Here is a 14,558-nt window from a genome sequence, read left to right as displayed (position 1 = left end):
ACGAGAGACTGGAGCAGTATTTACCCTTGAAGAGTTCCTTGTGGTACTTGTTCCTATTTTCAGTTCACGTACCCGGGCTGCTAAGGAAGAGGTGGGTTTCCCATCCCACCTCCTCATATCTTCTCCGTGCTCACAGAGGTAAGACCATAGATTGTCACGTGGAGTGTACCCTTTCTCCTTAGCTGGGGGACACTGGCTCCTAATAGCAGAGACTCTTGTTTGTCCTGGTGCGATATGGAAGATCCCTTCCTTAATTTCTTCTCTTAGCTTCTGGTGTCCCTCTTCAATCTTCTCTTCCAGGCTTCGGACATGTTCGACCAGTTTGGTTTCCACAGGTGAGACGTGGGCTCGTAATGGGGTGGTGACAGTGTCTTCATAAATCCTGAGTTTACTAACCAACACGCCCACCTTGTCCTCTCCCTCCCTCCATTGCAGCGTTGCTAAGTAGTGGGAATACATTTCTGGCCCGAGTCGTGCAAACTTCAACCACATCTGGGATGTGCACTGTACACCATCTGGACTTTTAGGGAATCTTTCATCCTCTGAAAAGATTATCTCCAGTACAGCTAATTCTCTTAAGCACTGGATACCTTGTTCCATCGTGTTCCACTGTCCTTGCTGTACGTGGAGGTCCTCCTTACAAAGGTATCTCTCCCTCACACTGGACAACAGTCGCCGCCAGAGGCTGAGAGTTTCCTGCCTCCTTCCAATCCCCTGATCAATGACTACATCTCGAGACGGGGATCCCAGCTATCTGGCTTCACTCCCATCTAGAATTGTATCGTTAGCTGCGGCATCCCAGATTCGGAGCAACCAGGTCAGAATGGACTCATTCGTCTGTCGTGTGAACTCTCTCCGGAGCTCACGTAGCTTACCCAGGAATAAGGGACCGAGTGATTATTTCTGGCTCTGTCTCCTCCGATGGATGTGAAGGTCCTGCCTCTTCGTCATCATTTGCTATACGGACTGATTTAGTCTTTGATTTCCTTTTCTGGGCAGGGGCGACTGCTGTTGGTTTCAGTTGTTCTTCTGGCTCCTCGATGGTTTGTGTGGACACAGTGCCGGTTGATTCATTTCTTTCTCTCTCTGACTCAGCTGTGGTTTGGGTGGACATGGTGCCTGTGGATTTGCTCCTTCTCTCCTCCCCCTGACAGTGCTGTACCATGTCAAGTAGTGTCCGGTAGGCAGTGGCCAGGGCCCAGCAGGTTGCTGTGAGCTGGCCATCTCTGGAACTGCCAGAGCATTTTCCCTTCACTGGAAACAACCATTCCCCCCTCTTCCCCCAAAGGGCTGGGTGCGATTTTAAATGAGGCCCCAGAGGTAGCAACCCAAACCAGGACAGGCAAACAGGACTGAATACACATTTACAATGAAACTCATTGCTTCTGATGTTATGATGACATAAATATAGTATACTAATAAAGCAATTTGGATCCCTCTCCCTGGTTTTAAAGAGACCATCAAAACAGGCAAATAGTTCCCCATCTGTGGAAATATGAACATGCTCAGATACAACATCCACATGAATGCATCAAACAACATGGTGATCAGGGAGTTTCTATATCCAAATAGGCAAATGCTTAAAATGAAATTGTGATTCTGACTTCTCGCTCTCTCTGCCCCACGTTGGGCGCCAAAAATGTGCTGGTTTAAAAGTTAACCAGCAGGGGAAACCAACCCAACTCAAAAGAGAGATTACAAGTCAGAATAACAATTTAATAAAATAATACAACAGGCCCTAACCCACAAAGCCCAAATGTGCAACCCAGCACCCCAGGGCACAAACAAAGCGGTGGTCCCTGGGCTCCCCCCAGAGCCCAAAGCAAAGGGAGAGGGGAAAAACCTTGCTGGTGGAAGAGCTGCTGCAGTCCAGCCAAAATTGGTGATTGCAGCCCAGCCGAGGGCGGTGGTCTCAGTCCGGCTGAGAGCGGTGAGCTGCAGTCTGGCTGAGAGCAGTGAGCTGCAGTCCTCCTCTGGATCCCACGAGTGGTCAAAAGGTTCTGAAACTCTGGGTTTATATATTCTCCAGCTCAGGCAGGAATGCTAAGTCCCTCCCTCAGAGTGGGGAATTCCATAAAAGGGCATGAGGACAAGAACATCCCCCCACCTCACAGGCCTCTACTGACAACAGTTTCTGGGAAATGGCATGGAAGGCTATAGAATACAGAGTTTTGGGCTACCCCATTCAGTGATGAATCGGTCTCAGCTGTTCTAACTAGGACAAGGTTCAAACTGGACACTGGCTAGTACAGTACTGGAGAGGCTGCCAAAGGAGTAGGCAGTCTTCATTTACTTGAGCTTCTTGAAACTTGGTTAGGTTAACCTGACATGATGTTAGCAATAGTGCTGTTTGTTGCACTTAGTGTGTTTGAGTATGTGACGTCTGTAGGCACTTTCCAACTTTTTTTTTTTTGTAATGGTATAATTATGTTGTGAAAGCCAGACTAGTTCAGTATAGTCTTTTATGTAGAACTGAGCATTTGTGTACTGACATTTCTATGACACAAATACAGATTTTTGTCTTTGGATCACATAGTAATGTTAGAAGGAGGTTCTTATTTACGTCGAGTGAAAGCATACAAGTGTCTATTTATGTCAAGGCTTAGTTAACTAAATTAAAAAGATATACCAGGAGACTATAAATGGTATTTAATTAAGTGCAAATGTTTGTGTAACTCAAGTGGGACATTTTTTGGAACTTCTTGTGATGGCAGACTTGTAGCACCCAATGGAAAATGATACTTGCTTTCTTGCTAGTTTATGTTCTCATGTCTATTACTTCCCTGCTTCATTCTTCTGTCTTTTCACAAATTAATGCAAGTGTCTCTGCATTTAGTTTTGTATTGTAACGTAAAGTGTTGCTTAAATGCACAAGATTTATGTTTTCCCTAGGTCCAAAGATAGCATGTACCATGCGCTTGGATACAGCACTATTTTAGTTATGCAAGCTGCTATGACCTTTGAACAGCAGGATATACAAATGGGAATTTCTACAATGAAGGAGGCTTTGCAAACTTGCCAAAGGTATGCCCAAACGCTGAACGTTTATGAGATACTTAATCCACTAAGTGTTCTTCGTAAGGTACCCCAGCTCTCTCTATGCTTTTAAAACTGATTCCTATCAGTATGATAGTGGCCTAAATTTGTAAAGGTGGAATAAGTCCTACTACACAATTATTACTGGTGAGGATCTTTTTCCATAGAGTATCGTGGAAACAACAGACTCGTTGTGGCTGGGTATTAATAGCTGCTAAAGTTAAATGGTTGGTTGACTTTGTAGACCTACCCATAAGCAGACATTACATGGCTTGTAAAAGCTCTGACAAAAATAGAAATGAATTCTACTGTACTGGTTCTTCATCATATTGGTTAGGCCATAATTTATCAAAAATGGTCTCCGAGGATATGACTGCCACATGTCAGTTTAGATGTTTAACATCAACATCTTAGCAATGACAAAAAAAGAAAATGGAACGAGATGAAATTATCAGATACTATCTGAAGAAAATGAAAGGTCAGCAATTTCTTCATCTTTTTCAGATGTGCTATCAATTTACAGTTTCATCTGAATTGTGTTGTTTAGTATGTCTGAAGATTAGATGCTCCTGTAGTTTAGACAGCTTCCTACAGGATTTCATCTCTGCAGGATATGAACTCTAATGCATAAGTACTCTGGTCTAGTCTGTCGCAAAACTCATAAAAATGCAAGACAAAGGCAATCAAACATTCAAATGTGAAGAGTTGCCAGAACTACATGTTCCCTGACTCTTTTCTTGTATTTATTATGTTAACCTGTAGTGTCATAATCTTGTTGTCAGGATCTTGCGCTTGTCAATGTGTAGAATAGTGTAAACAAATGATAAGCTAATGCTTAGTGTTTATAATCCATGACTCCCTGGCTTACAAAATGCACTCCTTTTCTGAATGTAGAATTGTTTCTTTAGCTTCTTCATAAAGCTGAGTTGTCTGTAAATGGTTAACAAACTAATTTTTGGAATTATAATGTACAGTTGAGATCCTTTGGAAGTAAAATATGTGATTGTTTTGGTATTTTATCTGGCATAAACCACCATTAAATACTGTAGCATTTATGTTGAAAAAAGAGCACCATTTGATTTTTTTAATTCCAATTCTGTGTGCAAGTTTAAGAAACAGAAAAAAACAATTTGTGAAACTTAGAAGTCCTGTTCTGGTGTCTTGCTCAGCATCAGAGACACTTCTGCAGCTGGTGGGTGGAAGTGGGGTTGAAGCTATTATACACTTAAAGTAGGTTAATTGATGTTATGAGCATACATTTAAGGTTGGATGGGCTTATGAGCCTAGAAGCATAAAAGACTTCTCAAAGAATTGAAACTGTTGGTAATTTCTATTCATTTTAGTTGGAAATGGTTAAGAATTCCAATAATTAAGGTCAGTTTTGTGTTGAAGTATGTGGGTTTCTTTTTTTCCATGCACAAATGATTTAGATTCAGGAAAAGAAGCACAGTGGTGGAATCTTTGTCCAATCTAGTTTTGAAACAGTCAGTGGATCAGTTGAGTGAAGGTAAGTGGTTTATAATACAGTTAAAATTAAAAAGGGAAAAGCTCAAAACTACCTTACCAATGCGTGACTCTGTAACTTGACCAGTGTCTTACAGTAACAAATAAACGTACAAACCACCTATGTGGTCGTCTTCTTAAATTTGAACATAAAGCTTCTCAAAATGGGGAATTCAACCTAAATTTTTTTTTTGACTCTGAGCATGCATGAATCAAGGAAGGAATGCCTTTCACGACACATTATAGGACAGCTCCCAAAAGTTTAAGAATCATTGATGCAGTGGAATACGTCCTTATCATTAGTTGCATTGGAATCTGAATATATTAACAAGTTTTGTGCTTGTCTGTTTTGCCTTAAGGTGTTTTGGGAAATGGTATCAGTACATTGTTCATGGCTCTGAAAATGCTGATCTCCTATTTCTGATTCAGGCAGAATCAAGTATGCATTTTTTTCTAACCTGGCACAAGAATCCTCTTTAATACTTGGACACATCAAACTCACCACGTATGCACTGTACATACAGCAGCCTTGTGCATGTGGCTGGTCTTGCAGCATGGGTGCAGAGTAACTCGTGTCATGTGTGTTAAATCAAGTGTACTTTAGTGCTGCATGAAGACAGAAAGTCTGCCTGGGGCTTTCAGTTTGTTGAGCATGACTTGTTAAAAACCTGTTCATAATGTCTTACTAGATGTAGGAAAAGTCTGAACCTCAGTGAGGGTTACCATTATCCTGAAAAACTTTCTTCTAAGACGTGGAAGGAGGGTTGGAAGACTTAGTTACTGTAGGCTGTTAAGCTTAGGATCAATGAAAAATACAGGAGACAATCTACCAGAATGACAAGTAGCTTTTGCCATAGACCAAAGTCAGCTCTGTCAAGTTCAAAGTTTTAGTCTGAGAAGAAGGGAAATAGAAGACTTCTGCTGGGGTTTGTGTATTACAGCTACTATTCAGCAGTTATCGAAATGGCAACAGCAGAATCTTGCCTTTTTTTTTTTTTCCCTTGTCTTGGCAGCATTTTATTTGTTCCATCGACCCCAAGAAGAAAATGCTGACAGTAACTTTGCTGATACTAAATAACTTTTCTTTCTTATATAGAGGAAATGCATGCCGAAATCTGCTATGCTGAATGCTTATTACAGAAAGCAGCTCTTACCTTTGTACAGGTAAAGTCAATTTTTGATTTTGTGTCTCTGTGTAGCAGTGTACTGGAGAGAGATTAGTATTTGTATAATGTCATTCCAACACTAGATATGATATTTAAAAACCAAACTTTTTGCTAGTCAATGTTATTTCATGGCGGTGATTGAAAGTATGGTAAATGCTGTGCTACTCAGCAAAGCCCTCTCTTTGTTTATACGAATAACAAAAGGTGTTATTAATATCCATGTACCAAGGTATCACCGAGGTATATTGTAGTGTTTATACAGGTGTTATGTTTAAATGACTTGCATCACACTGTACAGTGTCCAATGCTTCTGTAAAAGTATGTTCAAGTATGAGGAAGTGCCTTGTTTGAAAGTGCAAGTCTTTTTTTTGCACAAAAGGATAGAATGTTTCCCAACTAACAAAACTTTAGCTGATGCACACTTGTCATTTCCAATTCAGTCTTGCTCTCTATGCACTTTTGACATGGTATCAGGAATAATATGGTAAGGAATGATTATAAAATGAGCATACCTTAGTACTGCTGAGCTAACAGTTCAGTCCACAGAAAGATCTGGTCTTTAATACAATCTGGTGCTACTGGTTTAGATTGTGGTTAAGGGACTTCATGCTACAGTGTTTTCAAATTTGATTTGAAATTTGATTGCTGAAAACAGGAGTTGTTAATCATAGTTTTTTGACATATGTGAATGTTACAAATTTATTGAATGTATTTTAGATAATCCAATGTAAATTATGCGAAAGGAGCAAGGCACTAAGATCAGATAAGTTCATTTGGCAGATATTTATAAACCACTTAATACAGTACTTTGACCAGAAGTGTCAGGAAATAGTATTAATGGAATGCCTATAACTAGCTTTCTCCTGGCTTCCTGGCTTTCTCCTTTACCAACCAGATGGAAGTAACCCTTTTTATTTTTATTGTGTGGGTGAGGGTTTTTTAAGCATGAAAAGAATTTTCAAACAGTTGTTGAAGTAGATGACTTTAGGAATGTATAAAATAAATTCTAAAAACCCTTAGATATGTATTTTCTCTAAAGCAGCAGCTCTCTATTGCTCCTAACTATAGTACCCCACTCTACTGATTGTAGTCCTGCCCCATATGTTTCATCCTTGGCTGACCTTGATTCCTCTGAGAACAATGATGAGAACAAAACTGTAACCACTCAGAAAGGCAGAACTAAAATGCTTGTACTAAAATACTTGCATTTGAGTGTTTAAACTTGCAGACAAAACAGATGAGGTCTTTTGAAATGGTGACCCTTCTATGGAAGCCAGAATTTCCTTTTGTTGACGGTTCTAAGCCTTTTTTCTTTTTTAGTGCTTTTTCATTTTCCATATCATATATGCTGTCCCTGAGTATTTAAATATGCATTTCTGAAATGCCTGCTCATGTTCCCTTTCTATGTGAATTCTAAGAGAAAAAATTACATCTTGTTGAACTGTTAGCTGTCTTGCTTTTCAGGTGTTGAGTTTTGATGGCTATTACGTTGTGGCTTTGTTTTGCGTTTTCTAGAGATTGGTAAACACATATACTGGGTAGTACATGTGGTTTATGTTGATCAGCAATGGGACTTCATCTGTTCAGGGGATTCTTTGGTTTGTCTTTTTCCAGGTTCTGTGTGGGCTTGCTTGTGTATGTGAGAGAACTGCCCATTTGAAATTTTGTAAAAAGTTCCTACAGCACCATCTGGTGGAAAGCTTTCTCTATATGCATTGGAAATTCTGTTAAAAGTAACTCTTTGACTCTTTTTCACCTCCCTCTTAAGTTTTAAAATTTGTAACATGCACCAGAGAAGTGTTTCCCTGACAACTTAAGTGTTAACATTGGTCTTAGAAAAGAGTCTAGTGACTAAAAAGCATTTTTAATGTTTCCAGTGACTATTAAGTTACAAATAAATGTATGGAAGATACAAATAAAAGATGGAAGATTTTTATGTATGTGTTATGTGTGATTGCTGAATGCACTATTTTGTACAATTAAATTTTTTTCTTCCAGGATGAAAATATGATCAACTTTATCAAAGGTGGACTCAAAATTAGGACAAGTTACCAAATATACAAGTAAGCCATTAGAAAACACTTAGTTTCAACGTTGATATAAGCAGTTGGAGTGTCATTAATGCCCCCAAAATAAAACAAAATATTTTTATAGCAATCATATTGACTATATTCCATATAATTTCTAAGTCATGTTTCCCCTTTCCTTTTTTTTTTTCCTGCATCAAAAGAGAATGTCATCAGGTGCTACAGATGACTCAGGGGAACAAAAGCAGAAATGAAACTTATTACCAGTTTGAAGGAGGAGTAAAACTTGGAATCGGAGCATTCAACTTGGTATGACTTCCTCACACTACAGAAAGGCCGTTGGGATAATTCTGTAGGAGTGTCTTTCTTTGCATATGCAGTACTTTAACTCTGTTTTAACATTTGCCCATTTGTAAAATGGAGATGCAAGCCTTGGAGGTTTTATGCAATAGGAAAATAGCAGAGACTTCTGGCATGCGTGCTCTCTAGGATGTTTCTACTAGTTTCTTCTGAACTGTGTTTCATTCTCTTGAAGTAACTAATATGTGTATTTCTGAAGTAGAAGCGCTGCTACATAAGTCTACTTGTCTATAGCAGTAATTTTTAAGATGCTTATGCTGTTGGTTACAGGATACCTGGAGTGACTGTTTATTTCTAACTCCCCCATATATACCATTCTTTTGCTTCAGTGGTACTGTAGATTTGCATACATAATTACACTTAGAAGAATGAACAGTAGTTTACTGAGTTTGTGCAAAAGAAGACTGTGAAGACTGTGTTTTCCTCACAATTTATTATGATTACCCTTTCACATCCATCATGGCAATGGTGAGAGTTGATTTCTGCTGGTATGTTCATCTCTGTATCATTCTGAACTGGAGCTGGCCAATTTTCGATCTGGTCAGAAGAACTCAGGTCTTTCTGCACCAGCCTTTAAAATTCAAGCAACTGGTAGATGTCTGTTCATAAATGTTCTGACCTTTCCTTTTGTTCACGTAGTCTCCTCAGTAGAAAGCTTAACAGGAGTCTCTGCTTGGCAGAATATATTAGGGTGAATGGAGCTTTTAAAGTAGTATCTCCAAGTAGACCTTCTTGGAATGCTCATTGAAAATGTGGTTATGATCTTTTTAAGTTTTCTGTTGTGTAGGATGTAGAGAATGCATATTGTCTGAGCAGGGGAACAAAAATGCATATGATAGAGGATTAAGGATGATAACAATAGGTAGTATTTCTAAAACAGTTATGCTTACCGGTCTGCTAATTCAGTGCTCCCGTGGTAGAAGCAAGTAGGACTTCCATGGTACCATTTTACTGGAAGTAAAGGAAGATGACAATTGTAGGTTGTAAGTACTACCAAAATAGATAATACTTTCATTCTGAGTGACACACAGTTTTCAAACAATTCTGATCAGCTGACTTGACCTTTTTGGTTCAAGTTTATAATGATTTTAACTTTTTTTGAAATGTATATGGTTTTATTTATCTTTTTTTTTTCTAATTTATTTCAGATGCTGTCACTTCTACCAGGAAGGATCCTTCGACTTTTAGAATTTATTGGATTTTCTGGCAATAGGGTATTTGATCTGATACTTGCCTTTTCAAATTAATCTTTTCTCAGATAAAGACTGGATGGATTTAATGTTGTGTATTTCACAGTAGAAGTATAATGATCACTCTTGCTTATCAATCTTTTAGTGTTGTTAAAAAGACAAATGGACTCGATATTAAGAGGCATAAAAGCACATATGGTGATACCTGGCTCTTTAACAACCGTGGGAAATGACCAGTCTGCTTCAGAGAGGATTTTTCAAATTGCAATTTTCTTTCCTTTTACTGATCCTTAAGTAGAGGACATCAGCCTTCTTTTCTAGTTGATTCAGTCAGAAATTAATGTTCCTCATACCAGTAACTGAGGGAAGACTCACAGTTCTACATTTTTCCATCCAAAATTCCAGCCCATTCCTTTGGAAAAAAGAATTTCTTAATATCATATGCCACCCTGAAGTCTAGGTACATCTTTTTCTCATGGATGAGCAAAGTATTTGTAACCATAGCCTTGTTTTCTAAACCTAGCCTTGTTTTGTACAGCTCTTTAAAATTCTTTTTGGTGCCCATAAGAAGTTAAAAAAAAAAAAGGTAAAAGAACCCTGTCAAAACAACCCATAGAATTATACATAACTAAACTTCAAATTATTAATGCTACAGAGCCACCATATGGTCTTATTCTGTTAGCTTGTCCACAACATGGCTCTCCTTTTGTAAAATTAGACTTCTGTAGAGACCTGTTCGTTTCTTCCTCTGAAAGACCTGGTTCATGCTGAAGCTCTTCCATAACACGTTTGCCCTAACTGAAAAGGCAGTAAAAGCTGAAAGGAAAAGAACAAACAAATTTGGAACATCACCACATTTTTTTGTGTGGTACTTGAATTCTCCTTTAACTCATCAAGCTGCTATGCAATAGAATTGATATGTTAATATTTGTTTTGAGGCAAAATTTTTAAATTCTGATACGTTTCTGAAGAGTTGCTTGCTCTTGAGCAGGGGAACTCTGAGCTTGTCTCTACACTCCCCAAGCAGTGAAACTGTCATGTAATTGGCCTAAACTGGAAAGCAGTGGAACAAGTCTCATGTGTTAGTGCTGAATAAGTCTCCATGAATCTGGATCTCTGTTTGGACATTGATGTATCAGCAGATACATCATAACCTCAAAATAGTGGCTGACTTGGTGGAAGAAAATGGAAGATAACCAGGGTTCTCTGTGAAGGAAGACTCACACCAACAAGTTGCATTGGAACAGTTGGGAGAGGTTCTCGCTGAACATAGACTTAAAGATGTTATTCTGACAGGATCATAGCCAGAAAAAAATGGGGAAGGGATGTAGACCTGTGTGTCTGCATGATTCATGTGGTGTTCTCATTTCACCATAGCACTGAAGTGCATGGGTAATTTTATTCAGAATTAGATTAGTCTTCTCCTTCCTGAGTGCTGTTAGCTGTGACAGAATTGTTTTGGTAGTGGGTTGTGTTGGATTTGTGATGATAAAGTGCTGAATTATGAATACTTATATATGAAAGGAAAGCTGGATTTTGGTTAGCCAGAAACAAAGTAGTAACTCTGTATACTGATAGTTAATTCTGCATGTGTTTGTGATATTTCTTAGGAGTTGGGCCTCTGCCAACTACGGGAAGGCGCATCTGGCAGCAGTTTGAGGGCCATTCTGTGTACTTTCACCCTGTTGGTTTATCATACTTACGTCTCCTTAATCCTTGGTGAGACCCACTGTGTAGCTTTTCAGTCATGCTACACCTTGTAATAGATATTGTGATTTAATTTTATAACTGAATTTCAAAATTGTGGAGATTGCTATGTATTTAATTATGATCTGAAATTAATATTCTTGACAAAGCTATGTCTGCAGAAACGGTGCAGATAGATAACATTATACCAACATCTTGCTCCATTTGCAGGGCTGTCTCAACATGTGACAGCAAAATATTGCAAAACAGTTTTAAGCTAAGAGAAGTCATTATGCATAAATTAACATCAGATGTTGTGAAAACTATGTCCAGAAAAAAAGCCTCTACACCCAAACAATTTACTTGGAAATACATACATGTAGAGAATTAATTGCTTTTGCCACGTAGAGCTAAAAGTCGTGATTAATTCTATGTGCTTTTTTGCCATATATTTTCATGTTCTTTCATTTTTAAGTATTTTAGTCCTTGTCCCTCAGGCTCATCAGGAAATTAAGGAGAACTTCATTTCTTTCCGTATCACTTGTACTTCATTACTGAGCTCAAAATTAGGAAAAGAGGCATCTGAGGAGTGTTTTCCTGGCTTGCTAAAGCAATTACAGGGATTTAAAAATATAACTAGAATCTATAATGGAACAGTTTAAAGAATATTCCTATAATTCTAGTCTGTTTCTACTTACAGACATTTAGTATCTTAAAAGCACTTGGTACCTTTGGGACAAGAATTTAGTTTTATAGAAACACAGTATGATGAAATAATTCTGCTTTTTCATAAAAGCAGTAATCCATTGATTTATTGCAGTCATAACATAATTTGGAAAAAATCTTATTCTATGAACTTGGATTTTTTAAGTGGATTGAGTGAGGTTGGTTTTTTTGTGTTTTCTAGGTACAGGGGAAGCCAACCTTCAGGAAGCAGAAAGTCTTCTCGAACCCTACCTCCAGAAATTTCCAAATGTGTGTATTTTCAATAAATTTTATAAGAGCAATGTAATTCCCTAAGCTTAAAATCCTAACTGGTTATTTTTTTCATCTCCTTTGAAGGGTTCCATTATTCTATTTTATGCTGCTAGAATAGATATACTGAAAGGAAATTTTGAAAAGGTAAATAAATTTTTTCTTTTTAAGGTTTTTGTTTGTTTAATGTTCAGACTGAGGAGGAAAATTTTTAACTAATTAACTAATTAGTTAATAATTAACTAATTATTAACTAATTCATCTAAGTAGCTTCTTTTAGTTGGACCGATAACCATACTCAGTTCATGTTCGCTGTCAGTGTTGATTCCAGCGCTCTCTCTGTAAGTGAGACTGAAAGGGAGGTTTATCTCATTTTACTATCAGGTGTTCTCCACTTGGGTGTTAACTAAGATTTTGCCCTGTGATTAGACATGGCTTTCACATGGAGCTATAATTGAGCCAGTTTTCATCATTCTTACTTTTAACTACATTGTAGGCACAGTTAAGATTCCAAGACTGCATAGCAGCCCAGCAAGAGTGGAAACAGATTCATCATCTCTGTTACTGGGAACTGATGTGGTGCTACACCTTCCAGCAGGACTGGCTTCAAGCATATCGATATGCAGACCTGCTCAGCAGAGAGAGCAGGTGGTCTAAGGTAAAAGGACAGGTGGACATTGTTGTGATATACCAGTGGTCTCTCTACAGTTAAATTTACTTTTCAGTTTGCAGAATAAGTGTAATTTTTGCCTTCTTGTAAAACTCATAAGTAAAGGCACAATGGAACCAAAATGGTAGATTTAACTGGGTGGTTAAGGAGGAATTTTTCTTTCACTTATTGAAGCACCAGAGCCATAAGCAGCAGTGTTTTGGCCTCTCCAAAAATGGAGGTGCTTACCAGAGCTGTGAAAAAGATGATGTATGGGAAAACCATTAACTTGAATCTCAAGTCAAGTTCTAGCACTCACTAGTAAAACTTGTCTGAAGAAACTGCGTTTGTTGGTTAATTATAAACAAAGAGCATACCTACTCAGCAGATGCATTGTGACATGAGTAAGCTGCTGGAGACAGGGTCTCTTGAAGAAGTTGAGGTATCAGCTTTTTATTTGTTAAAATGTTTCTCAAAGTATGAACCAAGCACTATGTGTCAATAATTCTTGATGAATTATTGTTGTCTGTTCCTATCTAGACTACAGTTTTATTAGGCTTAATGAAAAAGGGTATACATCCAATTTGTGACAAAAGAGGAAGAGAATAGTATGTTAAACAGGAAGTGCAAATGTCTTGAATAGAATTATGGATGTTTCTATTATTAAACCCAGTTATTAAACTTTCCTTGAGTCAGTACTCAGATATTTTCTTTTGGTTTTCTTCAGGCATGTCTCTACATGTAATACATCATGTAGTAACAGTAACGAACTTTAGTTATGTCATTTAACCTCATCTCTTTAACAGTGGTTTGCATAATAAATTCTCCTGTTCTTTTCAGGAGACAGCTTTAACTTTCTGACTCACTAACTTAAAATATTAATAAATACATTGAAAATAAAATTATAGCATAAATCATGTGACAAAGGGAATGCTAGACTTTATAGTTCACCATGCCTAAGAATTACTGGAAACACTTCGCTGCAGCAATTGGGGTGAGAGATTTGAGTCCTTAGTTGACTGACAGAAAACAGTGCGTTAGATGTGATAATATGTTGCTATTTCTTTTTGAAATAGGCAATATATGTATTCCAGAAGGCAGCAATTCTATGTATGCTTCCAGAGGATGATTTGAAGAGGACTGGTGAGGACATCGTGTCTTTATTCAGGTAAAAGTTTATAAAGCAACTAGATGTGCAGTCTTTTTCCCCCCATGTCTTTGTCTTGCATGACTTACTTCTTGCTTATAACCATAAACTTTTCAGTTTTTCTCTTTACTTTTAGCATCAGAATATTTAAAATGCTGTTCAGCAAACACACATTCTACAGCTGTGGTCTGAGTGATGTGGAACAATTTAAGATGTTATACTTCAGAGGCAAACAGTAAATCTTACTAAATGAAATGAGATGAAATAGAAGTTGCTTTTTGTAATTTTTATTTTCTATTTTCCCTTCTTGTAGACAAGTGGATGGTCTAAAACAGAGAATTGCAGGAAAATCTATCCCAACTGAGAAGTTTGCAGTGAGGAAAGCTCGACGCTATGCAAGTGCTCAACCAGTGAAGCTGATATTACCTGCCTTGGTATTTGTTCTTGTGTTGTTTTCATCCTTTTCAAACAGAAAAGAAAACAGTATAGTTCATTATACAGGGTATTATGTGTCTGCATTTTATAATTATTTTTTTAAAGAAGTGCGGCATTCATGCAATGGAATTTTTGTGAAATGTACTAGAGACTGGATCATGCTACCAACTAGTAGTAGTCCAAAACCAGAGCCAGTTTTTTCACATGGAAGTTCAGTCTTCAGAGAATTGGTTGCTGTTGCCGCATGAGGCCAGAAGTCATCCTTCAGTTAGAAACCTGTGTTCATGTTATTAAGTTGGTAGGATTTCAATCCTTGTCTTCTAGACTCATTAGGAAGTTAAGGAGTACTTCAGTACTTTCTATTCTTCTGATGAAAATGAAGAG

The 14,558-nt window shown here is 37.8% G+C and overlaps 1 protein-coding gene across 12 annotated transcripts in view; it reads left to right on the top strand.

Annotated features, from left to right (window-relative positions):
- TTC39B (tetratricopeptide repeat domain 39B) overlaps positions 1-14,558 on the top strand; it is a 90,803-nt gene that overhangs the window by 63,692 nt on the left and 12,553 nt on the right. For all 12 annotated transcript variants that reach the window (XM_027634617.1, XM_027634614.1, XM_027634616.1 and 9 more), the window contains 12 exons: positions 2,893-3,024; positions 4,467-4,543; positions 5,636-5,703; positions 7,704-7,768; positions 7,936-8,041; positions 9,241-9,306; positions 10,893-11,001; positions 11,876-11,943; positions 12,031-12,090; positions 12,440-12,601; positions 13,669-13,760; positions 14,053-14,173. In XM_027634617.1, coding sequence (XP_027490418.1) covers positions 2,893-3,024; positions 4,467-4,543; positions 5,636-5,703; positions 7,704-7,768; positions 7,936-8,041; positions 9,241-9,306; positions 10,893-11,001; positions 11,876-11,943; positions 12,031-12,090; positions 12,440-12,601; positions 13,669-13,760; positions 14,053-14,173 — 1,126 coding nt within the window. The remainder of the gene's footprint in view (positions 1-2,892; positions 3,025-4,466; positions 4,544-5,635; positions 5,704-7,703; positions 7,769-7,935; positions 8,042-9,240; positions 9,307-10,892; positions 11,002-11,875; positions 11,944-12,030; positions 12,091-12,439; positions 12,602-13,668; positions 13,761-14,052; positions 14,174-14,558) is intronic.

Source organism: Corapipo altera, unplaced genomic scaffold (assembly GCF_003945725.1).
Source record: "Corapipo altera isolate COAL_440 unplaced genomic scaffold, ASM394572v1 61411, whole genome shotgun sequence".
Classification (NCBI taxonomy): Eukaryota; Metazoa; Chordata; class Aves; order Passeriformes; family Pipridae; genus Corapipo; species Corapipo altera.
This window is presented reverse-complemented; position numbering and strand designations above follow the sequence as displayed.